Consider the following 26,282-nt stretch of genomic DNA (forward strand, 5'->3'; position numbering starts at 1 on the left):
CATTCAAAATATGATTAGGTATAAAGCAAAGTCAAGCAAAGTAAATATAAAAACTGGCATTACTATAGTTTTCTGTTTTTTTATAATGACATAATTTAATTCCTATTTTTCTAATAAGATAATATAAAAAACATTAATATAACTTATGAACTTTGGTTTTTTTTCTTTAAATCGCACAGATAAATTAAACTTAAAAAGTAACATTATTTAATTGTTATTTTAATATTGGGATTAACCTGCTTGACCATTTGAATTTAATATAGATATGAATAAAGTAAACAATTTAAGGATGCTCATTATTAGTAATGTCGAGTTAACATAATATTTTTTGTCAATAACGTTTAATTATAAATTTTATCAAAACGAAAGAAAATTTAAAAAGAAACCATCATTATATTATAATTAATTATGAAATTATGCATAATATAGTTATGATAGTAATTATATATTTCCACTTTTAATAAGTATCTCATGGAATAATTTGATTAAAAATGAAATGTGGAATTCAAAACTCATGCTTGTGGGAAAAGGAAGCTGTGGCACACGCTGGCTTACACAATAAGGGCCCGAAATGCAACGGGGTGCTCACCCACGAAACCGCTGATGCACTCACAGGGGCTTATCTATCTCTCTCCCACCAAATTGATGTGCACAGGATGAAATAAATCTATTTTCATGGGGGTGCATTACACCAAGTATTTGTGCATGGGTGTCACTGCTGTTGTGAGGGATGAAAGGAAACATTCACAGATTAGCCGCGTCTATCTGGCGCGGGAATCGCACCCAACACAATGCCGCACGCGGTTTGTAAATGTTTAGTCAACAAACACGCCACATTACTTCCAAGTCAGCACACCCGAATCTCAAAAGCTGCAGCCACCCAACAGCACCCCTGGGTGGCAGAAAAAAAGCTCTTGAATAAATTGTATGGAAATTCTTCTCCCAGGTGCTGCTGCGATCTCAAATCTCTCACTGATGCTGCGTTTTTTTAAAAAGGAATTTCTGTGGGAATTATGAAAAATGTCAAAAAAATAATTTCATATATATTTCTACCATTTCGAATGTAACGAGCATCCCTCTCCCCATTTAGTCACAGGGGACCGTGATAAATATTCAAAAAATTCTATGACCCCACTCGGGAGGAGAGATAAAATTTGAGAAGTGCCACTCTTGATGGTTATTAATTCAATTTATTAGAGGGTTGCCATGTTGCTTTGGGAAAAATGGCTGCAGCCTCGTTTAATTTGATTTTACGGCGTTATAAATTAGCGTCATTAATATATGTTGGAAAAGGAGCTGCTTTTCTGCAAGATGGTTTTAATAGCTGTTGTATTACCTGAGAAACGCTCCTCTCTGACCCCCTGAGGAGCGTGTTTTACGAAAACTTACCATCCGACTTTTTCTCTCTTTTCTTCTCTCAATAACAAGCAACGCACGAGAGCGAAAATGCGCCGCGGAACAATGCAAACAAACACGGTGTGTTGTGCATTATCCTGAATGACACCTTTGCTGCCCCTATAATATCTGATGTTGGTGGTGTAATTGCTCAAAAGTCAGGTCGACAACAAACCGCGCGGTGCCGCCAAAGAGACCTGACCACAGAAAAAATCACCACAATAAGGCCACACAGGTCTGATTTCCCCATGCAGCCATTTTTCATCTTTCTTATAGATGTAGTATTCTTGGCTGCAACACAAACAGAATCCGGAATTTTTATACTTTTGATACTTTTTATCTGACGTCTGTTTGTATTGTACCTGCCTGTCTGTAAGAGTCGTAATCACAAAAACGTCAATGTGTTTTGTCTGAAATTCGCTGCTACAGAGCGGCCGCATATTTCACAGTGTCATAAATCTACAATTTTATGTGTTCGCCAACAACCTGCCATGTTTTGTCCTGTGCTGTCGATTTCAACCGGCAACAGAAGATAAAACTCACAAAAGGCTGCTTTATTGGTCATTTCACATTTTTTTTCGTAGAGCGGAATTTTTATTTATTTTTTCGATGGCTTTGAAATGGTGAAACTGCTACAAAATCTAATCTTGACCAGAAATAAGAATTAAATTCATTTAAAATAAATTACAATATAAGAGAATGTATGAATTTAATAAAGAAACTGTATTTAAGGACTCCTTATTGTAATAGTCAAATCAAGTCTTTATACAACAATAGAACCCATTTTGGGCAATTATTGGAAATTTAACAAACCATTGTTGTAAAGAATTAATTTGTCTATGTCAATAAGTCATTAAGAAAATTCAGATTACAAAAGATTTTCTTATCCGAGATTCAAGCAAATTTTTACGGAAGAAGTCATAATTTTAATAAGAATGGTGAAATCAACTTTAAAATTATAAACATTATTACAACTTATATTTTTTGTAAATTAAACTGAAGACATCAGACTCATTATACTGCCGTCCGTAAAGATCATATAAATAAACAAAATATTTAATTTATTTAAGAACATAAATTAACCGTCATTATTTTCAATTTCAATTCACCATAATACAATTTACGCAGAAGCTTTGCACAAATCGTTAGAATAATTTGATACCATCAATATTTTATGAAATAATTATGATAAAAAATTATTAGAAATTTTGTATGCTTTATTTTAAAGCTTGGTTGATTTAATTTTCCCAGGTGAAGCAGGATGTGGAAAGGCCACAAAAAGCAGAGACAACTACTGCAATCAGACAGCCGGCGCAAAGCGAATAAGAGGACATGTGCGCTCTTGTGATTTGTGGTCAACCATCAGCAGCATACTTTCTATGGCGCATTGTTATCAACTGTTTTGACTCGAAACATCAAAAGTCGGGGGTCAGGCGGCCACATCAATGCGGGTCGTAAACGGCGGCACAAAGGGACCTCCTGGCTGCGACACAAGTCAAAACTTATTCGCCTCCTTGTCTTCTTGCGGCAGACTTCACAGGATATGCGACACATTTTTTTTGTGGGGCGGCAGCACTTTAAAGAGCACAAAGGTGACATCCTCTCCAGAAAACTGCTTTCAAACGACACCCCGCGCCCCAAATGAGGATTCCCGCTGCTCCAGCTACCTTTCCAGAGCAATTGTGTTCAATTGAAGCGCGCACCTTTGCGGCAGGTGAGATGAATGAGGAGCCAAAAGTCATTACGCGGGTCGCATGCATTCGAGATTTATCAACTCTCATGGGCCACCGAACACAAAAAAGTTTAAAGAGATACACCACTGAGCATAATGCATTAAGATTAAAAACCCTGAAGGGATGGAAAAAAAATTAGGTAGCTTTAATAAAATTTCTTGCTTTTAAAATCTTTCTGATTTGCTGATCAAAAGAAACAAACAATTAGCTCATTTTTAAGCCAGGCCAGTTTCTTAATTAATTCTTTAGTTTTAAGCCTTTTTGGATTGAATTTATATGTTGAATAGAAATTATTAATGAATTGAACGGGAGAATTGAACATCTCTCTGAAAAATAGCTTTCAAAAGAACTGCTCTTTGAATTGAAAAAAAAACAATCCTATCTATTCTTGAGTCTACACCTAAATGACTTTTTTTTTCACATTTCAACTTAAAATGAATTTGAGATTCATTGAGGTTCAAAAATTAGATAATTGTTGTTCAAATAAACTTTATGTTTTGGCAAAGATTCCTATAAAGTTTTGTCTAAAAAAAATAACAGAATTAGATCATTTTTTGAGATAAATCAAATAAGGTACATTATTTGTATAAATTAGTTGCATTTATTATGTTAATTATAATCTGCATTTCACGATCTTTTCAAAATTGATCTTTGACATTTCACCGTGTATAAAACAAATAACACTGGAAACTCTATGCCTTTCTGCAATAAATAAAAACTTTTGTACCAGTCCCGTTTTCTCCATAAATTTCTCATTCTCTCTGTCAGTCGGGTGTCTCTCGTTTTCCGAGATCAGCGCGATCAAAAATGTTCACGATGCAAACGGACAATTTATCTGCGTGTACTGGAAACCATCAATTTTGATGCGGTTGTGTTGCGCTGTCTCTCGGTCAGGATTTATTTTACGATATTCCGGGCCGTGTTTTCAGCTCGATTACAAGCCCCTGAAAGTTGTTTGGCTGCCAAGCAAGGCGCATCCCAACCCTAAGGAGCTGTTAGCTCCACAAATCAGGGCGACGTCCCTTGTAAATTGCCATACAACACTCTCGCCCGCCTAGACATTCTCTCGCTCAAGCTCCCAGAGAGAGCTTCGCGATTTATCACTGCATTATACGTGCATCAGAGTTGTCGTCGTTTTTGATATCAGAATTTCGTATCAATGGAAATTATGTTATTTATTTGCGTAAAAGGAGCTGGAGATTTTTGCAATAATATTGAATCAGTTATGTGGATGAACTGTAAAAGTTGTTTTTGAGTTCACCTTGTGGGCCAAAAACTTGGACTGTCATGGAAATTATTTATCACTCTATAGATTTATCAAACGACAAGCCAGAATTTCGAAGCGTATAATCAAGGAGCCCGCTCGACGGCTATATATAATTTATGTCTTGAGACCAATAAAGCAAAATAAATAATCGGAGATCCATTCTCTCGAGAGAACCATCATAATCTCGTGAGTGCGTGAACTGGATGGAAAGACGCATTCCGAGCTCCATTAAGTCGCATGTTCACGCATTAAAGTTTCCGTTACCATTATGATTTAATCATGCTTCCATCGCGTTATTAATGGCTCGACGCGTCACAGATATTTCTAGGCGTTATTTTCAAAAGCTTACTTGGGACCTTGACTTTGGATGACCGGTCGTTCATTCGGTCAAGCTCGGGAAAAAAGAAATTTGAAACTAATTTGTAAGTCGTTAGCCGGAGAAATAAATTAATCTAACCAACAGGTGACAAGCGAATGTGCCTTCAAGGCCCGTCCACGCACGCAGGCATGGAATTTTCAAGAAAATAGATACACACGCCATGGAAATTTATTTTGTAAACTTAATTAGATTCAAATTGCTCTGGGCCCTAATTAGGTTTGAATGAGAAGTGGAACGTTTTGATGAATGTGTACTTTTTCCTTGATTCTTTTAACAATTAGATCGTAGAGATTATCAGAAATCTAATTTTATGCTGGGAACGCTCATCAATTGTATTCACGATCAACAATAAAAATGCTTTAAATTTTGAAATCTGTACAAGGAAAAATTGCATCACGCAACGCATACAAGTCATGCAGGTTGCATACTCACTATTTTTAAAACTTTTTAGTTTAATATGAAAACTTGGAAAGAAATTAATTTAAAGAGAATCTTAACCTTCAAGATGTTGGTGATAATATAATAATTTTTTTTATAAAACAAATGAATAATTTGGGGGGGAAAGTAAGACATAAAATTATATTCCTATTCACATTCCACGAGGCCAGAGTGCATGACGGAAAATCGTGTGTACAATTTCCTGCCTGCTGACAAAGAGAGGCTCTCTCGATGAAACACTGTAATTCAAGTTCTAACGAGAGTCTGCATTAAGTGATTAAAGTTGATTACTGGCCGAACAACATGACATTACTCCTTCGACACGCTGCCAGCGCAACGTCTCTCGACTTTGACTTTTTCACTCCGGCCTCCATTTAACGAAAAGCAGCTCATAAAACATTTTTGTCGTCGACGAGACAAGGCCTAGAGTGCATTAAATTTATTCCTTTCGAAACCCTCTTCAAGTCCTGAAGGGCCAACAGGAAAGAAATTAATGAAGCTTCTCTCTCTTGTGTGTGCCCGGCAGAGACAAGAAAACAAGAAAAGTCTCGGCGTTCTTATTATTTCCTTTTCCACCGTCTGCTCACCACCGCGGCTAAAAACAATATTTATCATTTTAAACACACACAGTCTCTTGAGAGGATTTTATGTAAAAAGGTGGGTCCGGGGCCCGTGAAGCTGTCAGAGAAATATGAGTACAACACAACAAGCTTAAACTTGATGTCATGATTTTATTATAAATGTATTACCTGCATAATATATCGAGGGTGTGGTTTTCTTTTCTCTCTGCTCGTTTGTTCGTTCGTTTTCTTGGCCAGACCAAGTGCGTCTAACAAAAGCGCCATTCCTTTCAGAACATATTCATAAAAAAACTTCTTCACGAACTTCCAAATTATAATTTTGTGTACACCTAACAAAATTTAAAAAATTATACTACATTGATATTAAATTTTGATACACATTTGAAATATTTTTAATTATATTTATACATATTTATTTATTTATTTATTTACTCTCCATTCATGGTACATACAACGCAAAAAAAGTACATTGTACAAAAAAAGCGGAGTCATGCATCGGCATATTATTTTAAAATTTCATAAAAAAATTATGCGTTTTGAACAAAAAGTTTTGATAAAAAAAATTTCATCAAAATATCATCATAATGAAAATATTAAAAAATGTCAAATTTTTGCACTATAGCTAGTTAGCATAAACATTTTAATTAAATCTCAATTGAAAATCAGCAGATCCTTTTATTCCTTTTGAGAAGCTCAATTATAATGCCAATGATGAATAATCCGATGCCAATTACGCCTCCCTTTACAGCCTCTTGCATCTACCACGCGGTGTTTAATCAGTTTCGCAATCAGACTGCTTTGATTGGATCTGCACGTCGAGTGCGCGCCGCTTGAGATTAGCATCGCAAAAAGCAGCACAAACACACGGAGCCTTTATTTCGCGGCGCGTCCTCGCTTCTCGGAAATATTATCATCAAAAGATATTGAAGATGGCGGCGATTTTTCTTCCACGTAATGCTTTTGATTCGAACAAGGCACATGCTTTATTTATTTAATTATGTTCCGAGATTGCGCGCGCGCACCGGCATAAAGAATGTGCTGAGGCTGAACATGATTTCAGCACATCTTTTATATTACGAGGCACGCTATATACATATTATATAGTTTTGAATCGACCGCGCGGCTTGTGTTGGGTACCTCCTGTTAGATAATATATGTGGGTATGGACGTTTACATTTCGCGGTGCAGACTTGTTTCAAGAATAACTTAATGGATTTGTCTGTTCTCATCGTTCGCAGGCATATAAACTGTGCGAAGTATGCTCGGGCGCTAAAAATAATTGAATGCGTAATTTTAAGGATTTTTAGCAACAAGATGAGAATTTTGAAAATGGATATAGATCTTTAAATAAACTGACAAAGCTAACATGAATTTAAAACATTGAAATTCTACATTGTTTACTTAATGATTTGCTTGAGTTTTAATTGTCTACAAATTATGATAAAACAATAGAATTCATAAACGATAAAATTAATTATTTAACTATCTGGCTTTTTCTTCTTTTAAATAAAAATCTCTGGGTTTTTTTTCTTACTAAAACAGAAAAATTGTTGTTATTTTACGTGTGTTTTGCTGTTCTACATAGTGTAGAGTAATCTTACCGTCTCGCAATCTTAATTTCCGTAATTAGCATAATTAATAATAATCAAATATTCTAGAATACGTTGTTATATGATCATGGGAATTATATGGTAAAAAATATCAATAAATTGTTCATTTAACAAAAATAAAAAAAAATGAAAATCACAATCCAAGTGCAAAATGAACAAAACAAAATTATTTAGTAAGGTGGAAATATGCTTTAAAAACAAATTAAGCCGAGCGCTGTTGTTGTTTTGCAAGTTAATTAACGACGAACGGTACACAAGAGGGCATGAAGCGATCACGTAAGCGACACCCAAAATTATTTATTAACTTTTCAAAGCCAAGGGCACGGCCGGCGAAAAGCTGCAGGTATGCTTGGGTGGAAAAAGACGATTAAGAGCTAGCGCAGCGACAGGATAGTTAATTCCCCGGCGCACAGCAGAATAATAATCAAGTGAGCCCACCTATATATAATAATTTTCAAAGATGGAGCGCAGCGGCAGCGTTATTATCCGGCCATATTATAGGTGGAAGGATGGCTGAATCGAATTAAGAAAATACAACTCTGCGGCTAGCAACACGCGGCGGCGGCTCGCAGCAGGAATGGCCACGAGGAGCGCGGCTTTCGGATGGGCCCCCCAAGGAGTTTGATTTACTGCCGTAATATTAGGCTCTCTACCAGCCAATTATACACAGTCCGACGTTAGATGATGTACCACAAAAAATAACCAACTCACGGCCTCCAGCGAGTTGATGGCTTTTTAGTATCAAAGAGAAACATAAAGCCTCGGATGGATGAGAGATGCTGCGCTCCGAGGGGCGGAGAGCTCGAAAATCGCTGAAAAACTCTTCTCTCCTTTTTTCCAACCCGTGATAAATAGTAATTTTGAGAGTGTATGTGTGCGAGTCTTGGTATCATGATCATATTTTTATGAATATATTAAGAACTGGCATGCACGCCTCTGCCCCGCCAGATAATCACTTTTTTAATCTCCGGCACACACGAGCGAGATTAATTCAATTTCTTCCTCTCTATGTGTAACGAAATGTAAATAGCCCGTGATGGAGCAGATTTTTATATACACACACACCATTCTTTTTGAATTTCTGATTCCACGCACCAGCACGGAGCGGCTTCGTCATGATTTTTAATGTTGTTCCGAGCACGAAATAATTTCTCATTTACATGCACCGTGTAAACAAAATGACGGGAAAATAATAACGAAATGTGTTTCATATCCGACTGTTTATATGCGGTGGTGCTCATTTTCTTTGAACGCGAACAAAGAGACTGACGGCGATATATTTAATTTCTTTGGAGTTGGCTCTTTCAACAAAATGCTTGTGATATTCCATACATTCAAAGGTTTTATTCAGGTTTCATTTTTAAATGTGATGATTAAAGACTCCGTTTTCTCACAATTCTACTCAGGTATTTTTTGTGACGTTTCCACGTAGGAGATACAAGCTTTGATGTGCGGTTGCGATCTGACTCTATAAAGTTAACATATTGGTCATATTGGTTAACATTAACAAGAACAGGACTGATGAAACTAAATATGTAGACCAATTATTTGGGTTAAGTTCATAAATTTGCAAATTTAATATTATATTTTTCATATATTTATTAAAAATAATTACGCTTTCATTGTTACTTGATGGACATTATTTGTGAAATACATTCATTGCGAAAATTGTTTATTTATTCTATTTTGGTAGTTTATGATTTTTCTTCTTATATTTGAATTTTCATATGATTTTTAGCACTGGATGGATTTCATTTTGCATTTTTAAGGAATAAAAAATCAGCTATATAGCATACAGCATACAATTTAAATAAGATGGATTTCTCGATCCTCATAAATATTATCTTGCACGTTACATCATGAAGAATGAAATTGATTTAATTACTATCTAAATCAAAAACATAATGCTCGCGGTCATGCAGCTTGCTCTGCCTGAGACCACCAAAGCAAATCCTGATTTATTAGTTTCTAGATGCTACGGCGGTGCTTGTGTATTTTCTCCATTCTATAGTGCAAGTCAAAACGTGGCAAAAATTAAATTTAAAGTTTATATTCATCCATCAATCATAAATATACAATATATTGAGAATCATATGACAATAATTGTAACAAAAACAGTAACTAAAGAAAATAAAAATTTAATTCCAAATTAATTATTATTTGGAATTGAAAGTTTCAAATTGATGCAAGATTTCGCTTTTTTTATTGTTAGGATGTAGTATACAATTTGCACAATTTAATATATAAAAATTAGAGAATCAATAATAAAATGTATCAAATCGCTGGAAAATAAATTATTGATGCTCTCTTACGTCAAAAATAAGAAAAAAATAAAAATTTCACTTGCAGGCTAGGCAACTGGCCCGACATGTGTGTTCATGGGGTTGCATAACCGATAATAAACCTAATATTTAAGATTAAGATTAATTAAAAATTTTCTTTTTTTTTAAACCACACAAAATTTCTTAGCAGAAAAAAATTATCTTTTTCTGTATATTCATGCAAGGATAAAATCTTGCTTTCGCTTCAAATTTACATAAAATTTTTGCGCTTTTGCAGATACAGATGCGGGAGAATGAAGAGAGAAACTTTTAAATGAACTCTACCTTTGCCGCGCTTCTCGGCCCGAAGAGTCACGTGGGACAACAACAGCGATGGCAGCCCACGAGGATGAAAGACAGGCACCCACCTTCAAGGTTCCGCAGCTCCTGCACCCTGAGCTGATGACTGTCGAGGATATCAAGACAGTCCTGAGAGACGTGAGTCCTTCTTCTTTCCGGTCAGACCGAAGTCGGACTGATTTTCATTGAAAATTCGTGTCCCAGCGGTGCATCAAGTTGAGCAACTTGCACTCTATGACCAAGGAAGAGTTGGTCGCTGTCATGCAGAGGGTCGCCGTCCCGTTTCCTCAAAGAGACTGTTTTCGAAAGACAGCGAGACGCAAATTTACGTTAGACACTATAAGTCGTGCCTCGTCTTCAGGTGTTTCTGTTAAAAGGTATAAATTTGTAAATAGAATTTATGACACCAAAACAAACAATAATTTAATTTTTTGAAATTTTTTCTGCTTTTATATTAAATTATATATTTTTCAATTAACTGATTATTTAATATTTCTTCTCTTAGATTTCTAATTTAAAAAATTTTTAAAATGTTTAAAAGTTATGTTTACACATTAAATTAAAATTGTTTCAGCATTGGTAAAATATTGTTTTTAATGTTGTGTTTCAGAGATCCGAATCCTACAAATAAGCGGCTTAGTGACTGCATCAACTACGAAAAGAAAACAATCAAATTAATCAAATCCGATAATTCAAATAAACCTCCCGAACCCAACAGGAAAGGAAAAGAAGAGCAAAAATTGAATGAACAAAAATCACTTAAAAGGGTAAATTTTATCAGTGGTATGAATTTATCGTAATATCCTCTAATTTTAAGTGTATCTTCTTCACAGAATTTAAGTGGATCTCCTCCTAAGAACGATAACAATTTTGAGAAAGGTGCTGCTAAAGAAGAGGATCTGGAAACTGAAGCACCTGTTAAAAAAACTCGAGTGAAAATAAGCTGGCCTTGATTATTCATTTTCGTAATGAACTTATTCACGCAAAATTATTTTTCATTCATTTTACTCTAAAATTTTATGTTGCAATTTTTGATTCATTGTAAGTATTCAGCATTTTTTTATTATTATTACTGAGGATTTTGAAATTTATTTATGCGCATTTATAAAGATAGAGCATCAGGTATTTTAATTCTGGACCTCATTATTTCACCGTGGAATAAATCGGAATAAATAGTTGACTTAAAAAATTTGAATAATTTTTCTCACCTAAATAATAATGTTAATATTTAATCTTTGATAGTGAGAGAGATCAGACATGTTCTGCTGGCGCGCTAATTTGAAATTCAATCAATCTTACAGCAGTCCACAGGGGGCAGCACGTCACGTATCTGAAAAATAACAAAACAAACGTGTATACATGCCAAATGCCATGATTTTTGCAAAGTGATTTTGAAACTAAATTTTGTCCTGCGATTGAAGGTACCAAACTTTTGACCAGATTCTCACGTTATTATGGCATTTCAACCTCAAACTCCACAAGTGACTCCCAATATTCGCCAAGGTATGTATGCATAATTAAAATTTAAAAAATAAGTTAAACTACAAGGAATTGGGACACCAATATTTTTTAAATACCTTGTACATAATGTTTAATTTAATTTCAGAACTCCAAAATAAGAAAATTTTGGAAGATTTGCATCAGCAGAAAAAGCAACTACTTCTGAAGCAAGGAGCTGCATCGCTCAGCAATAATTCCAACAACACCACGGCTGTACGTATTAACTTAAAATAATATTCATAATTCATTAAATCTTCTGAATTTTGTTATCACTTTAATATAATTAAATAATAAAAAGCCACTCTGAATATTATATTATTATCAAGAAATTTTTATGCTACATCTTCATCTTTTTGTAATTGTTAATTCCAATTTTATTTTAAGCTCGACTACATAAACCAAGTAATCAATTATAATTTAATTTGAAAAGAAAATTTCTATAATTTGACGCTTAATTAAATAAAGCAAATAATGTTTGAAAAAAAATTATTCTCCATTTCTTGCAGGGCCACGACGCAAATCAGCGCAACATCCAGCTTCAGTTGGCCCACTCTCAGTCGTTCGGCTTTTTCGTTACTCAAGAGTCGTCATTCGGAAACTACATCTTGCCTGTGCTACCCAGATTTGACTCAAAATGAAACTCCGAAAACTTGAAGAACTGCTGCAGCAACTGGACGGCTTTGAGCGACCAAAGGTGCTTCTTGAGCAGTATGTGACCTCGCCCCATGTGGCCGCTTGCATGCTCCACACTGCTGAAGAGTCCTTTGGTGACCTCGAAGGAAAAGTGGTGGCTGACCTTGGCATGGGTTGCGGCGCCCTGGCCATTGGGGCTGTCCTTCAGGGTGCTGGGGTCTGCTTTGGATTTGAAATCGACCCAGATGCGATTTCCATTGCAAAGCAGAACCTCGAGGAGACCGAAGTGGAGGTCGAGGTCATCCAGGACGATGTTGAGGCAGGCCTGGGATTCAGATGGGAAAAGCGAGTGGACACAGTGTTGATGAACCCACCCTTTGGCACCAAGAAGAACAAGGGTGCCGACCTGACCTTTCTGCAGGAGGGTCTGCGGATGGCCACCGGAGCAGTGTACTCGCTGCACAAGACTTCCACCAGACAACACGTCCTCAGCAAGGCAAAGCAGTGGGGCGTTGAAGCCCAAGTGGTGGCTGAACTCAGGTATGACCTGCCAGCCACTTACCGATTCCACAAAAAGCAGTCCGTTGACATTGAAGTTGACTTTATCAGATTCAGTTTCAAAAAGTGATGTTTTTTGGATTTAATTATTAAATTTACTAAATTCAAAATTGTCTATATAATTAAATGACTAAGCTTTCATTAATAAATGCAAAAATTTCTTTGCATTTATCTAAATATTTTGTTCCTTATGAGTTTAAGTGAAGTTTACTTTGTATAATTACTTAATTATTTTCCATCTTACACTCAGTTCATTATCTATAATTAAGAGGAATTATGAAGTATATCTCCATCTATATCCTATCGCAAAATAATTTTGTCAAACCTCAATTTAATAATGTTTACTTTCAAGATTAATTATACTTCCCTGGGCAAAAGTAAACGTTAAATTCATTTCCTTAATTATTCAAACACTGATTTCTCATTAAAATTTGTTCAAAATTTAATATTACTATAAATGTTTTAGCAATATAAGCCATTTATTGACATTTAAATTTAAATATTATTTTAATGAGAACTCGTAAAATTAAGATTATCGCTTTGGCCTGTGACCGCTGTGTCCTTTTGCATTTGCACTCCAGCACAAAGTCGCGCGCTTGTTCCATTGACAATAATATCCATAATCCATTCATATCCATAATCATAATAAGATCAGAAAAATATAATTAAATAGTGTTCATAAATCAAGGCTTGTTCACGCTCAAAAAGTAGGTAGTACATTTATAAAATGAAGTTTATTATTATTTTATTTAATTATCATTACTCTTGTTACGCATTCCAAGAGAAAAGACTGAAAAAAAGGTAGTCAAACATGCAGAAAGCTCTACATTCTGCAAGAGCTGCAGTTTGCAGTAGCTGCACTCATGCGCTGTTAAATTTTTTCTTGTTTGTGAGAATTGTCAGCCAATGTGAGCGCTCAGCGCAGTTCAAAACAAGCCCCACCGCTGTCCCAACGTGAAACGTGAGTCACAACAACTTGTTGGTGAGGGTGAGGTGGTGAAACAGAAAACAGAAATTACAGAAACGCGAAACGCTCCTGGAGGAGAGGAACTTTTTAGCTGCTGTTGGTTTGTTGTCTGTTCTTTTTCTTGGTGAAAAATCCCATTATTTCACCTCTGCATGAGATCATCATTCTCATCCAGAGCGTTTGAAATATAATCTGAATGAAACGCCGCATAACAGCAAACGAAACTTTTAGCGATTGAGCTTAGAATTTCACAAAACGTTTCAAAATATCTGCCTCCAAAAAAGGTGAGAATTTTCATTTATAATTTGATCGATTTTGAGCTATACAACATTTTATAGATCATAGATTTGTTATTTTTTCTTGTCAAAAATAATAAGGAAGCGTATTTTATATGGATAACATCTATGGACTTCACTTTCTGAAACAATTATTTTGCATTTACAGCAGGCTGATACTTTTTCTGTGCTAGGAATCGAACATTGAGAAAAAGCACGTGGTGTGGTGTGGTGGTGCATTGCTTAGCAATTACGTATCTGTAATCAAATACAGATTCGCTAACAAAGATGGTAAGAAAAACATTTTCATTTAATTTAATTTTTGCTTCAATTGATTTTCCTTCAAATTTATTTTTTCTTAACGGCCGGTGTGTTATAATATTGAGATTCTTTTGCTGCTGATTGTGAGCATTTGAGTTTATTATTTTATTACTGTTTACAAAATATTATAGCTTTTGGAAAGTTAAATTTTAAAATTTAACAAAATTTGTATTCCTTTTCCACTTTTCCAGGCTTCAACTAATGTGATGTCTATTTTGGCAAAGCACCTTGCTGTTGTGAAAGCTTCTTACAGGCTAGACAAGGTCAAAATTGACCAATTGAACCAAACCATGAGGCAAAATGATTTGGAGTACAATCCCTCGCTGGCAAAAGAATTCGGCAATGCTGAGGGTTTGAAAATGAAGATAAGTGGAAATTACTTTTTTGAACGAGGAGAATACGACAAAGCTAGACACTTCTACACTCAATGCCTTGCTTCTGTAATTGACGGACCTTTGGCCGCACAGTCTTATGGAAACAGGTATATTATTTATTTTACTTCAGTTTAATTTAACATGGCTTCTGTTACAATAAAATTTTAACTTTTTATTAGATCTGCAGCTTTATTTCATATGAAGCTGTACAAAGACTGCATGAAAGATATTGATCGAGCCTTACGCAGTGGCTTCCCTGAAAATTTGAGATGGAAATTATTTCTCAGAAAAGCCAGGTGCCTTAAATACCTGGGCCAAGATCATGAGCCAGCTTTGCAAGAAGCAATCCAAGTATGTATTTTATTGAGAGCTTTGTTTTAATTTACATTCATACTATTTGGTTTAATTTTAAAAGGTCATTGAGAATTCTGACTTTCCTCTGGAAATGAAGAAACAACTTGTTGAGGCAGCTAAGCCGGAAGTTGATAAGGATGAACCCAGCTATGAAAATAAATTGCCTGAACCCCACTTGTGGGCACTGCCTGATTTGAGTTATGGAGTTAATTCTGAAGTGCCGAGTTTCTCCAACGCAGTTAGTCTTCAGTACAACAAAGACATTGGAAGACACCTTGTTGCCAACCAGGCCATTCAAACTGGTAACTGACATAAAATTTACAACTTTTACATTTAATTATTTAAATTGATTTATTATTCTATGTTTCAGGGGACGTTTTGGTTGTTGACAAATGTGTGGTGGCCTCTCTTGCTGGTGAAGTTCGTTGGGACTTCTGCAGCCGATGCTTCAGGTCGAGCATGGCTCTGGTTCCTTGCTCAAAGTGTGGATGTGTTAGTATTTTTTGATATTTTTTGTGACCGGTTCGTAAATTAAATTTTTTCTAACTCAACAGGTGATGTACTGCGGGGAAGAGTGCCGAGACGTTGACTGGAGCTCTGGTCATGAATATGCATGCTATTTCACAAAATGCTGCTATGACTATGGTAGCATGAACAATGCTTTTGACTCCTTGGACCTGGGCAGGACGACCGTTGAAATAGGATCGGGCAAGATTTTCAACTGCAATTTGCAGAAATTGATTGGATTCCTCGGACTTGAGAATATCAGAAATGCTGTCAAGGAAGATAAGGCTCTCGTATCTTTCTCTGACAAGCGCACTGAAGGATTTGTGGATGGGAAATTGGAAACCCTAAATTTGGAAAGTATTCTCTCAATGAAGGACAACTTGGACAAAATTGACTCTCAGGAAAAGAGATCCTTTGCTACTGTAATATACAAAAACAAAAATTGTTTTCATTTCCGAAATTTAAAATATATTTTGTTAATTGCAGGCTGCACTTAACTTGGCTGGCTTGCACAAGATTCCAGATGAAGAGATGTTCTCCGTTTCTGCACTCTTCTTCAAGCTCTTCTTGATTCTTAAATGCAATTTCAAACCAATCTACTATTTTAAGACTGATTACACCAAGGTTGGACTTCCCAGAGTCGTGGTTGGGTCAGGATTGCACTTGCCAAGCAACATCATCCGGCACGCTTGCGATGCCAACATGATTCAAATTGGATATGGCAGCTCTTTTGTCTATCGAGCTCGTAGACCCATTGCTAAGGGCGAGCAGTTGACCGACTGCTTCCTTACTTCAGCCTCTAACTTTGAATTGCCCCAACGACAAATGATGCTTCGCGTAGCTAATTTTGTGTGCAAGTACGATTTTTTTCTAATAAGTGTTGGAATTTTTTGCTAATGTCTTTTACGTTTTTTTTCTAGCTGCGAAGCGTGTGTGCAGAATTGGCCAGTTTTAAGTATGCTGCCTGGGCCAAAAATGGATGCTGTTGAAATTCTCCTAATGAGGCAAGCAGGAATCAACTTTTCAAACAAGGTGGAGATAAAGAAGCTCGTCTACTTCTTGCAATTTGGCATTGCTTCTGATTGTCTGCTGCTTCCCAAATTGATGGCTTTATTGAAGGGTTTCCATGAGAGCAATAGCAAGCGCATGACCAAGTGGTACTTCATGATGCAAGAGAGCATCAAGAATCACTTCCGTGCCAAGGGCAACAACTTCTTCTATGGTGATTCAAAGGACATTTTTGAAGGAAAGAAAAAGTTTGTGTACAACGAAGAACAATTGAAAAAGACCTGTGGCAATATCCAGCAAGCACCGAGCTCGTTCTAATTCATCCCAAAATCCAATCACCACATCTTAACTGTCGCGGAAAATTGTCCCCCACCACGTTCCCATAAGAAACAACAATAGTTGGGTGGGGCCCCACCCAAGATAGGACAATTTTCCGCAACGGTAACGACATGAAATTGATAAACCTGCTTCCATGAATCACTATAGAATTAACTGTTCTATGATGTAATAATTTGTTTTGATAACTTTTTGCATCTGAAAACCGTTATAATTATTTCATAATTTTTATATTATTAAATTTTGCTGCAGCTTAAATTTTCTGGAATTAATTAAAAAAATCATATAGAGACATGTATTTTCTCCCTGTGAGAAAAAAGTGACCAGCAAAAATAATTTTTGTTCCATTGTAATAAAAGTGAACATTTATTTTGAAAGTTAATATTTTGTATATTAAAATTCAAGAAATAAATAAAGCGCTCATAACTATATCCACAATAACTTACTATTTTCTTAACTTCACGTGCGGCATGCAGCGGTAGAAGTGTAATTAATTTACCCTATTCTCAATCTTTTAATTGATTTCAAAAATTAGGATATTTAAAAAGGGTCTATTAATATAATTCTGTCCTAATTCCTAATCAAAATCCATAATGAATTATAAGAGGAATTTTATATTGAAGTTCCAACCAGAGATATCAATATATTTTATTTTTATTGTTGTGTATTTGGGATAGGAGGAAGAAAATTTAAGTAAATATCGATGTTTTCTGTTTCCCCTTCTTATTCAATCATCTAGTAATTTTCACATTTCATTTTTATTAATAAAGGTCTGGAGCAAAAGAAAAGAAAAGTGGAAGTTTAAATAGTATTAACAAACAATAAGAATCTTTGGAATGTTCATTTACGCAATATGGAATTTATCATGTTCAAACAACTGTACGAATTTTAATTTTATTTTATTTGAATATCGACACATTCCGTATTCGGTATTATTTATGGAGGGTTGGTTGGTGACGATTGGGCGCGCCCAATACTTTGTCCTTGTCACTGTCAAGTGAAGGAGATATCTGTGGGAGGAATGTATGTGTTCCACTCTACAACTCTAAGTAAGTCCACAATTCCACACGGTCATTGGGATCCACTAACTTCTCATTTGATAAAATGTACATGTTACATACTTATTTAGTCCAGAGTTGTACAATTCTGTTCTGTCTTGCGCGCAACTTCTCGTCTCGTGTATGAGCGCTATAGCCGCACACACTGGCACTGCACAGCGCAGGCCGCGCAGTTCCGCCGCAGCTACTTTTTCATTTCATATTTCATTATTATTTTCTCATTCATCACCGCATGAATTGTTGTCCATCCTCAAGGTCTGCGCGTTGGTATGCATTTTTTTCCATCTGACAGAGAAAACACTATAGATGAGGGGATTCTGTTGAGGAAAAATTGAGAAAACTGCCTTTTTTAGGTATAAATTATAATCGTCGCTGCACGGGGCGAATGCGAATACATACACGAGATGGTATGAATACTCTATGAATTATTTAATCTTTCAATGTAAATAATGCACAAATTTACATGACGTGCATGTGCACAGACACACATTTAAAATTTCACGTATCTCCGGCCGTAACTCTCATTTAAATATAAAACAAAAATAGAGATTTTTTACATTATTTATGCTATGCATAATATTGGTTGATTGGTCTGTCAGTTCATTCATTTAAAAATCTTGCATAAATGTGTTCATACGTTGTTTTTTACATAAATAATCTGATAAATTTTTAAATCTTTTTTTTAATCAACATATCAACTGAAAATAATTTTTTCCCCAAACGTTAACAGAGTCGCAACATGAAATCTGTCTTGGAAAAACACCTTGCTACAGTTGAAGCCTTTTACCGGCAAGATAAGAAGAAGATCGATCTAATGATCAAGACTATGATTGACAGTGATGCGGGCTACAATCCAGCCCTGGTTAAAGAAAGAGGCTATGCTGAGGGTGTGAAAATAAAAGCAAAAGGAAATTCCTGTTACAAGAGAGGTGAATTTGAAAAGGCTCGACTCCTTTACACTGAATGCTTAGCTGCTGCAATTGATGGGCCTATTGCTGCTACGGCATATGGAAACAGGCAATAAATTTTTCAAATTTATTTTTGCTTTTTTAATATAATAAAATTTTATTTTAGGTCTGCTGCTCTTTTTGAGATGAAGCTTTTCAAGGAATGTCTGAAAGATATTGATCGAGCCTTGTCTCTCGACTATCCCAACCAGCTGAAGGCTAAATTGTATATCAGGAAAGTGAGATGCCTCAAATACCTGGGACAAGATCACACAAATTCTTTGCGTGAAGCTTTCAATGTATGTCTATATAATTATATAAGCCTAACTTAAAAGCCAAATGATTAATTTTAATTTTTAAATTAAATTGGTTTATAGGTCATAGAAAAATTCAACCCTGAGTCAATAAGCAAGCAGTTGATTAAGGCAGCGAAGGAAGATTTTGAAAAAGCTTCCGAGCCATCAACCTTTAGCACCAAACTGCCCGAAGCCCACATATGGACTCTACCAACTTTGAGCTATGGAGCTAACTCTGAAGTGCCAAGTTTTTCCAAAGCTGTGAATTTGGAATACAATGAAGACCTTGGAAGGCACCTTGTGGCAAATCGAGACATAAAAATTGGTAAAAAAAAATTAAATGATTAAAAAAAAAATAATTAAAATAACAACAGGTGATGTTCTGGTTGTCGACAAGTGTTTTGTTGCTTCTACCGCTAAAGAAGTTCGCTGGGATTTTTGCAGCAAATGCTTCAAATCATGCTTGACTCTTATTCCATGCATCAAGTGTGGCTACGTAAATAATTTTCCTTGTTTTATTTTTTTTCAAATAATGAGATCATTTAAAGGTGATGTACTGTGACCAAGAGTGTCGAGACTCTGATTGGAGCTCTGGCCATGATTATGCTTGCTTCTTCATCAGATGTTGTTACGAATATGGTAGCATGAACAATGCCTTTGACTCCTTAAACCTGGGTCGTACCACTATTGAACCAGGAAGATTGAATTTCAACTGCGACCTGCAGCGAATGGTTGGATTCCTTGGAATTGAGAACATAAAAAATGCTGTCCTGCAAGACAATGACCCTGTAGAATGTCTCTCGGATGGACGCACCAAAGGGTTTATTAATGGCAAATTAGAAATCATAAACTTGGAGAGCATTCTTTCGCTGAAGGATAACTTTGAAAAATTGACTATGGAAGAGAAAAAATGCTTTTCTGGGGTAATTTAAAAATTTTTGAATCTATATTATTATTAATAAAAATTGTTTATATGTAACAGATGGCGTTACTATTGGCTGGCTTGCACAGGATTCCTGAAGATGAAAGAATTCCAGTGGCTTCCCTTTTATTGAAAATCATACTGATTGTGCGACTGAACCAAAAGTCCATCTACTACTTCAAGACTGATTATAGCAAGCTTGGTCTTCCAAGAGTTGTGGTTGGTACAGGAATGTACCTATCCAGCACCCTTGTGCGCCACTCGTGTGATGCCAATATGATCCAAGTGGGGTACGGGAGCACTTTAGTATATCGAGCGCGCAGACCTATCTCAAAAGGAGAGGAGCTCACCGATTGCTTTCTGGCTTCAGCCAGCAACCTGGATAGGAAACAGCGTAGAGCAATTTTTAAGTCCTTTGATTTCAAGTGCAAGTACGGATTCGAAAAAGTTCAATTTATGATTTAATATTAAGTTATTTTCTTTAAATTATACTAGGTGTCAGGCGTGTGAGCAGAATTGGCCCATACTTCCCGACTTGCCCTCACTGAATATGTCGGATGCTGAAGTACCTCTAATGATAAATGAGGCTGGTTTCAACCTTCTTGATGAGACAGAAAGGAACACTCTAGTGTATTACCTGCAGTTTGGTATTCCTGCTGACAGTAAGATTCTCCCTAAAATGATTGATTTGCTCCGTGGCTTTCACAATTCAAAGAAACATCGCATGACCCAGTGGTACTTCATGTTACAAGAATGCATCAAAAATCACTTCAGGGCCATGGGAAACAATTTCTATTATGGTGATTCAAAGGATATCTTTGATGGCAAAAAGAATTTTTCTTACTCGCCCTGCGATTTAAAAACACGATTGAACAACATTCAGGGAATACCAAGCTCATTCTAAGGTCTGCCCTAACTTAGTGAAGATGATAAATAATTGAATGCCTAGTTAATTGAATCCAATTTGAAATTAATTATGAGGTTTAATAATAATACCAAAATTATTCTGGAAATTAATTATTTAACAGAATTATCAGAATATTTATATACTTGAAACTGATAATTTCGAGAAATATATATACAAATGAAATACAAGGAAAATTAATTGCTTTGATTTTTGTCATTATAATAAAATAAATATATTTTGTTTCAAATAATACATGTGTGTTACTACACCATTCCTTTTGTTTTGTTCACAAATTATAAATTATTGCTTGTATTTGAGGATAATGTATAAGCAAAAAGCGTAAGAAATTTCACCAATAAGCTGTTGCTCTCTATGCAGCTTATATATTAATATTTTACGCGATTTAAAAATGTACATCTTGTGATGATTATTGCGGATTATTGCATTGATAACAAAACCTTTTCCACTGTAAAATATCCAGCGGCAGCTCGGTGATGCATAATCAAGATTACGGAGATAACCATTTTGTAATTTAATAATTCTATTAATTATCATTAAACGCTTTTGCGTACTCACGAATGATACAAATGTTGCACTGCACTTTCGCGCCACTGCTCACTTGGCAAGTACATGTTTTGTTGGTAGCATTGCGCTTTCCGAGGCCCCGCCTCCAAGCTAGGCGACAAAAAACAACCTCAACAGGAACAGGGATACATGGCGCGGATGGTCATTATTTTCAATTTTCCAACAAAAGGTTAGCGTGTTGATTTGTAAGAGAACGTCTTTCTTACCAATATTAGCGTACACTGAATCCCCAACTTTCATTTTATAGTCAATACATACATACCGGCTATATAATACATATCATATTTATGTGAATATTTTGTTGTGTCTTTTTATTATGTAAATGTATCATAAAAATATTTTTTATAACAAAAAAATAATAACTCACTTGAATATTTTATGAAGGTAAAAATCAGTAAAAATGGCTGACATAAGAGATATTCTGGACATAAATGAGGCTCCTGGGCCCCAAGAAGGTGTTACTAAAGAGTCCATACTCGGCCACAATGAGAAATCCAAGAAGAAGCAAAAACCCTTGCGAGAAGTCGTCAAAAGACCTGAGGGAATGCACAGAGAGCTGTATGCACTTCTATACACCGACAACAAAGATGCGCCTCCTCTCATACCCTCAGACACAGGTTATAATCACTGAAATAAAATGGATTGAATAAAAAATTAAAATGAATAAATTGTAGTTGGAACAGGGTATAAGCAGCTGAAGGCTAAGCTTGGCATGCGAAGGGTGAGACCTTGGAAGTGGATGCCATTCACCAACCCTGCTAGGACTGATGGTGCAGTTTTCCACCATTGGCGACGCGCAGCAGATGAAGGCAAAGAGTATCCCTTTGCTCAATTCAATAAGGCAAGGATTCCAGCTCTTAATTTACACAAACTCCAAAATTTTGACGCAAAAATTATTTTAGAAAGTTCCCATTCCAACATACACAGACGCTGAGTATCAACAGCACTTGACATCTGATGGGTGGACTAAAGAGGAAACCGACCTTCTTTTTGACCTCGGTCAGCGGTTCGACCTGCGATTTGTAGTCATTCATGATCGATGGGACAAAGAAAAGTTTCCCAATCGGACTATAGAGGATATGAAGTCTCGATATTACGAAGTTTGTGGAACTCTGACAAAAGTATTGAATTTATTTAAAAATATTTTAATTCTACAACACTTTCAATCATAGGCCAAATCAACAGCAACACATGAGCCTAAAGTGTTTTCATTTGATGCTGAACATGAAAAGCGTAGAAAGGAGCAGTTGAAGAGGCTTTTTGAGAGGAAGCCTGAGGAGGTAATTTACTGCCGATAATGCCGATTGTAGACCAATACTTACGTTTGCTAAATTATTTTTAATTTTCACAGATTGAAGAAGAGCAGATGCTTTTAGCAGAGTTGAAAAAGATAGAGGTCCGTAAGAAGGAACGAGAAAAGAAGACGCAGGACTTGCAGAAGCTTATAACAGCAGCCGACAACCAAGCGGAAGCTCGAAAACTTGATAAAAAGGCTCAAAAGAAGAAAGTGCCACAGCAACAAGCTCGTCCAAAACCAGAGGCAGTGGTAGGTTTAAAAATTTCTCCAAAATTCATCCCTAATTTTGTAATTTCTCAGCCTACTTTGGAGTTCACTGGCATAAAATTCCCAGATTTTAAGAATAGTGGAGTGACTTTAAGATCGCATAGGATGAAACTGCCGTCCAATGTCGGACAGAAAAAGAGCAAAGCTATCGAGCAGATGTTGCAGGAACTCGGTATTGAAATGAACCCGATGCCCACACTTGAAATCTGCACGCACTTCAATGAATTGCGCAGTGACATGGTTCTCCTTCATGAACTGAGGACGGCTTTATCCAGTTGCGTGTACGAACTGCAAACTTTACGTCATCAATACGAGGCCCTTTGTCCTGGCAAAGTAAGAATAGTTCTTTTTGTAGTTTGATATAAACAATGCAACTCTCTTCCAGACCCTTCAACATCCTCCACTTCCTTCACATGCAACTTCTATTTTGACATCTCTGACACCACAAGCTATGCAGAGCCCAACCAAGACGGAGAAGGGCGAAATAATAGATGTTGTTGGTTCACCAGGCACTCCTATGGTCACTACACCAGCCACATAATTTTTAATTGGCATTTGTTGGTAAAAATTAAAGACTTGTTTTAAGGACTTGCATATTGACATTTTTTATTAATGGTTAATTAAATTTATCAATCCAGTTCCCCCTTCTGTATGCCATAATTTAAGAATGAAAAAAAATAACAGATAAGTAACATCAAATTTAAATAGTTTGTATCCTTGCATAAAAAAATATCTAGCAATTGAATTTTTTTACACGAAAATCTGCTGAACATGCAGAAGCTTGAACTGTGAAATTAGGCAGCAAAAGAAGCATATCTTAATTTTAAGGAAAATGACACTTTATTCGATTAATTTAATCAACGTCTGGACCATCTCCTGATGCAGCAGCTTCTTCACCTCCAACTGCACCTGCTTCCTCCTCCCTTTTCCTTCCGTCAGGGATCCACATTCCGGAGTCGATGCATCTCTTGAGATGGTATCGGGCATCCTCTTCAGGCATGGTACTCAAAATTTGCTGAAGTTTCGGAATATCCTTGTTTTCAAAACAATCTTGCAACTCCTTGGGCAGAGACTCGAACACTTCAACCGGATCAAGTCCTCCGGGGCCAAGTCTTTTTTCTCGTTCCTCCTTCTCAATTTCCTCGATGGCCAGTTGCAGCTTCTGCTTGGCCCGGACACGAATCCTCTCCTTCAGGCTGTTCAACTCGTCATTGAAGCTGGCTAAATACTCAGCCTCGCAGCTTTCCATTCTTCTGTAAAATGCAGGTACACAAGCTCTAGGGTCGACTTTCATGTGCTTGGCCAGCTCCAGGATAAACTGCATGCAAATACACTGATGTGCTACGTGTTCCATGAGACTGCTCTTTTCCTCCATCTCCAGATTTATACACCAGATGAGCAGATAGTGCGAGGTTTCGTCGCAAACCAACTGAGGGTTGTCTGTCAATAACTTTTTGCTGTCTTCGAAACGTCGAAGCATACCATATTTTTTTAGCAGGCTCTCGTTTTTGACAGTAAACTCCTTCAGTTTCTTTGCCTGTTCTTCTTCAGTCAGCGGTTCCTCCTCTTTAGGTGGCGGAGGGTTGTTGATGACCGTCTTGCTGAAGCCAGCAGCACTGATGGTGTCCACGTTCCACGGCTGAAGTTTTTCCTGTTTTTTCAGTTCGGACTCCATTTCCTCGATCTTTTTGCGTTCAGCCTCTAGCTGCTGCAGAGAAAAGGCACTGGAGTTTTCCTTAGCGACCTTCAACTTCTTCTCAAATTCTGCCTTTTCTTTGGCCAGCCGTTCCTGTTCTCTTCGCTCCTCTTCCATTCTCTGAACTCTCGCTTCGTGTCGCCATTTGAAGAGAGACGGTGTGTCGATATTGGGGTGAGTGTCATCTTCGTCGTCGGATATTTCAATATCTTTCCACTTGCTATAGTCCACCATTTTTCTGAAATTATAAAGATAGGCTGTAATTAACTGAAAATATTTCTTGCATGGTTATGTATTAGAAAAATGCATTCTCGAAATTTCTGGAAACTGCAGTGCGACTTGTGAGATCAAGAAACTGCCATACTAAAAATAAGTTACATATTATGCCGACTTATATAAACTTTTTCAGTTTAAATGCTAATTTTCTCAACCAAATACAGAACCACTTACCTCTATAATTGGAGCTTAAAAGGTTATTTTTGTGACAGAAAAGCGATTAAGATCAGTTCAGCAGATTCCGATCCGATTTCTGTAAACAATTAAATGTGGGCGTGTCAGAATCCGGAAAAGGAGCCGAGCAGGTTGTCCAACAAAATTAGAAGAGAAGACAATAAACAACAACAAAAAGCACGTGAGGAAGGAAAAAGAAAACTATGGTTTAAAGGTGATTTTTGCACCGAATTCATATTGATTTTAGTGATACGAATCATTCCTTATCCTTTTATTTCTTCTTATAATATGTATATGTTATGTTAGATATGTATTTTCATTTTGCTGGTTTCCCCTGCTCTGAATCTTTAACCTCACGATTTTATAAAAAAAAAATGTCAAGAAAATCATCATTTTTTTTTTGGCATAAAATTTTATCATATTATGTCCTTATACTGAAAACTAATACTAAAATTAAAGCTATATAATTATTGTTTTTCAGTTCATAAGAAATTGAAAAAGCCTCACCATGGCAGACTCGTCAAATCCTGGAGAAGGTCTCTCCCAGCTAAACAATCCAGAGTTGCAGAAAAACATTGAGAACCTAGGCCAAAAAATACAGTCCGTGGATGATCTTTTGTCTATGCTAACTTCTCCTGTCGCAGAAGAAAAATACAAAACGTTGGACGCGGCCGACAAGGCTCAGATCGACATGTTCAAAACCTATGCAATCAACTCACTATTCTGGGTTTACTTGAAAACAAAAGGACGAGATGCTGCAAATCATGCTGTGAAAAATGAACTTGGTCGTGTGAAGCAGCATTTGGACAGAGCAAAGCAGCTGAAGGATCGTGCGGCAGCGCCAAAATTGAACTCTGGTGCTGCAAAGAGATTTGTGAGGAGTGGACTGTGGGAGCCAAAGAAAGATAAAAATGACCAGACAAAGAGTCAACCTTTTGGGAAGAGGAAACGTGAATAATTTTTATCTTATGTGCATGCCTCTCGCATTTAATATGACGAA

General features: G+C 36.4%; 6 protein-coding genes across 10 annotated transcripts in view; 5 read left to right on the forward strand and 1 right to left on the reverse strand.

Moving 5' to 3' along the window:
* Positions 1-11,412, forward strand: part of LOC132194131 (uncharacterized) — a 35,407-nt gene extending 23,995 nt beyond the window's left edge. Inside the window, exons 2-6 of the mRNA XM_059615229.1 lie at positions 2,647-3,109; positions 9,963-10,162; positions 10,229-10,401; positions 10,635-10,791; positions 10,858-11,412. Of these exons, the coding sequence (XP_059471212.1) occupies positions 10,058-10,162; positions 10,229-10,401; positions 10,635-10,791; positions 10,858-10,977 (555 nt within the window). The 5' untranslated portion in view covers positions 2,647-3,109; positions 9,963-10,057 and the 3' untranslated portion in view covers positions 10,978-11,412. The remainder of the gene's footprint in view (positions 1-2,646; positions 3,110-9,962; positions 10,163-10,228; positions 10,402-10,634; positions 10,792-10,857) is intronic.
* Positions 11,413-11,630: 218 nt separating this feature from the next.
* LOC132194130 (rRNA N6-adenosine-methyltransferase METTL5) lies at positions 11,631-12,892 on the forward strand. The gene is made up of 2 exons (XM_059615228.1): positions 11,631-11,737; positions 12,031-12,892. The coding sequence occupies exon 2, from the start codon at positions 12,159-12,161 to the stop codon at positions 12,783-12,785; it is 627 nt and encodes a 208-aa protein (XP_059471211.1). The 5' UTR covers positions 11,631-11,737; positions 12,031-12,158; the 3' UTR covers positions 12,786-12,892.
* An 810-nt stretch (positions 12,893-13,702) lies between these two features.
* Positions 13,703-17,314, forward strand: LOC132194129 (SET and MYND domain-containing protein 4-like). Of its 4 annotated transcripts, none has more exons than XM_059615223.1 (9): positions 13,703-13,966; positions 14,127-14,248; positions 14,470-14,759; positions 14,832-15,003; positions 15,068-15,308; positions 15,377-15,498; positions 15,561-15,935; positions 16,000-16,370; positions 16,434-17,314. In XM_059615223.1, the coding sequence occupies exons 2-9, from the start codon at positions 14,246-14,248 to the stop codon at positions 16,837-16,839; spliced, it is 1,980 nt and encodes a 659-aa protein (XP_059471206.1). In that variant the 5' UTR covers positions 13,703-13,966; positions 14,127-14,245; the 3' UTR covers positions 16,840-17,314. The 4 variants fall into 4 exon arrangements, with proteins under 4 accessions (XP_059471206.1, XP_059471207.1, XP_059471208.1 ...); XM_059615224.1 differs by having other exon boundaries at positions 14,130-14,248; XM_059615225.1 differs by having other exon boundaries at positions 14,152-14,248.
* Positions 17,315-17,983: 669 nt separating this feature from the next.
* On the forward strand, positions 17,984-21,231 carry LOC132194127 (SET and MYND domain-containing protein 4-like). Of its 2 annotated transcripts, XM_059615222.1 has the most exons (9): positions 17,984-18,182; positions 18,269-18,322; positions 18,646-18,932; positions 18,990-19,161; positions 19,240-19,483; positions 19,533-19,654; positions 19,707-20,081; positions 20,141-20,511; positions 20,576-21,231. In XM_059615222.1, the coding sequence occupies exons 2-9, from the start codon at positions 18,320-18,322 to the stop codon at positions 20,982-20,984; spliced, it is 1,983 nt and encodes a 660-aa protein (XP_059471205.1). In that variant the 5' UTR covers positions 17,984-18,182; positions 18,269-18,319; the 3' UTR covers positions 20,985-21,231. The 2 variants fall into 2 exon arrangements, with proteins under 2 accessions (XP_059471205.1, XP_059471204.1); XM_059615221.1 differs by having other exon boundaries at positions 17,984-18,322.
* Positions 21,232-21,612: 381 nt separating this feature from the next.
* LOC132194072 (DNA methyltransferase 1-associated protein 1) lies at positions 21,613-23,730 on the forward strand. The gene is made up of 8 exons (XM_059615134.1): positions 21,613-21,741; positions 21,957-22,189; positions 22,247-22,413; positions 22,475-22,693; positions 22,745-22,852; positions 22,924-23,118; positions 23,170-23,469; positions 23,522-23,730. The coding sequence occupies exons 2-8, from the start codon at positions 21,973-21,975 to the stop codon at positions 23,675-23,677; spliced, it is 1,362 nt and encodes a 453-aa protein (XP_059471117.1). The 5' UTR covers positions 21,613-21,741; positions 21,957-21,972; the 3' UTR covers positions 23,678-23,730.
* A 227-nt stretch (positions 23,731-23,957) lies between these two features.
* Positions 23,958-26,035, reverse strand: LOC132194075 (hsp90 co-chaperone Cdc37). The gene is made up of 3 exons (XM_059615138.1): positions 25,790-26,035; positions 25,283-25,361; positions 23,958-25,070 (listed from the first exon to the last, which is right to left on the reverse strand). The coding sequence occupies exon 3, from the start codon at positions 25,064-25,066 to the stop codon at positions 23,990-23,992; it is 1,077 nt and encodes a 358-aa protein (XP_059471121.1). The 5' UTR covers positions 25,067-25,070; positions 25,283-25,361; positions 25,790-26,035; the 3' UTR covers positions 23,958-23,989.
* Between the last annotated feature and the right edge of the window lie 247 nt (positions 26,036-26,282).

The sequence above is a fragment of the Neocloeon triangulifer genome, unplaced genomic scaffold (assembly GCF_031216515.1).
Source record: "Neocloeon triangulifer isolate White Clay Creek 2 clone unplaced genomic scaffold, ASM3121651v1 ptg000006l, whole genome shotgun sequence".
Taxonomy (NCBI): domain Eukaryota; kingdom Metazoa; phylum Arthropoda; class Insecta; order Ephemeroptera; family Baetidae; genus Neocloeon; species Neocloeon triangulifer.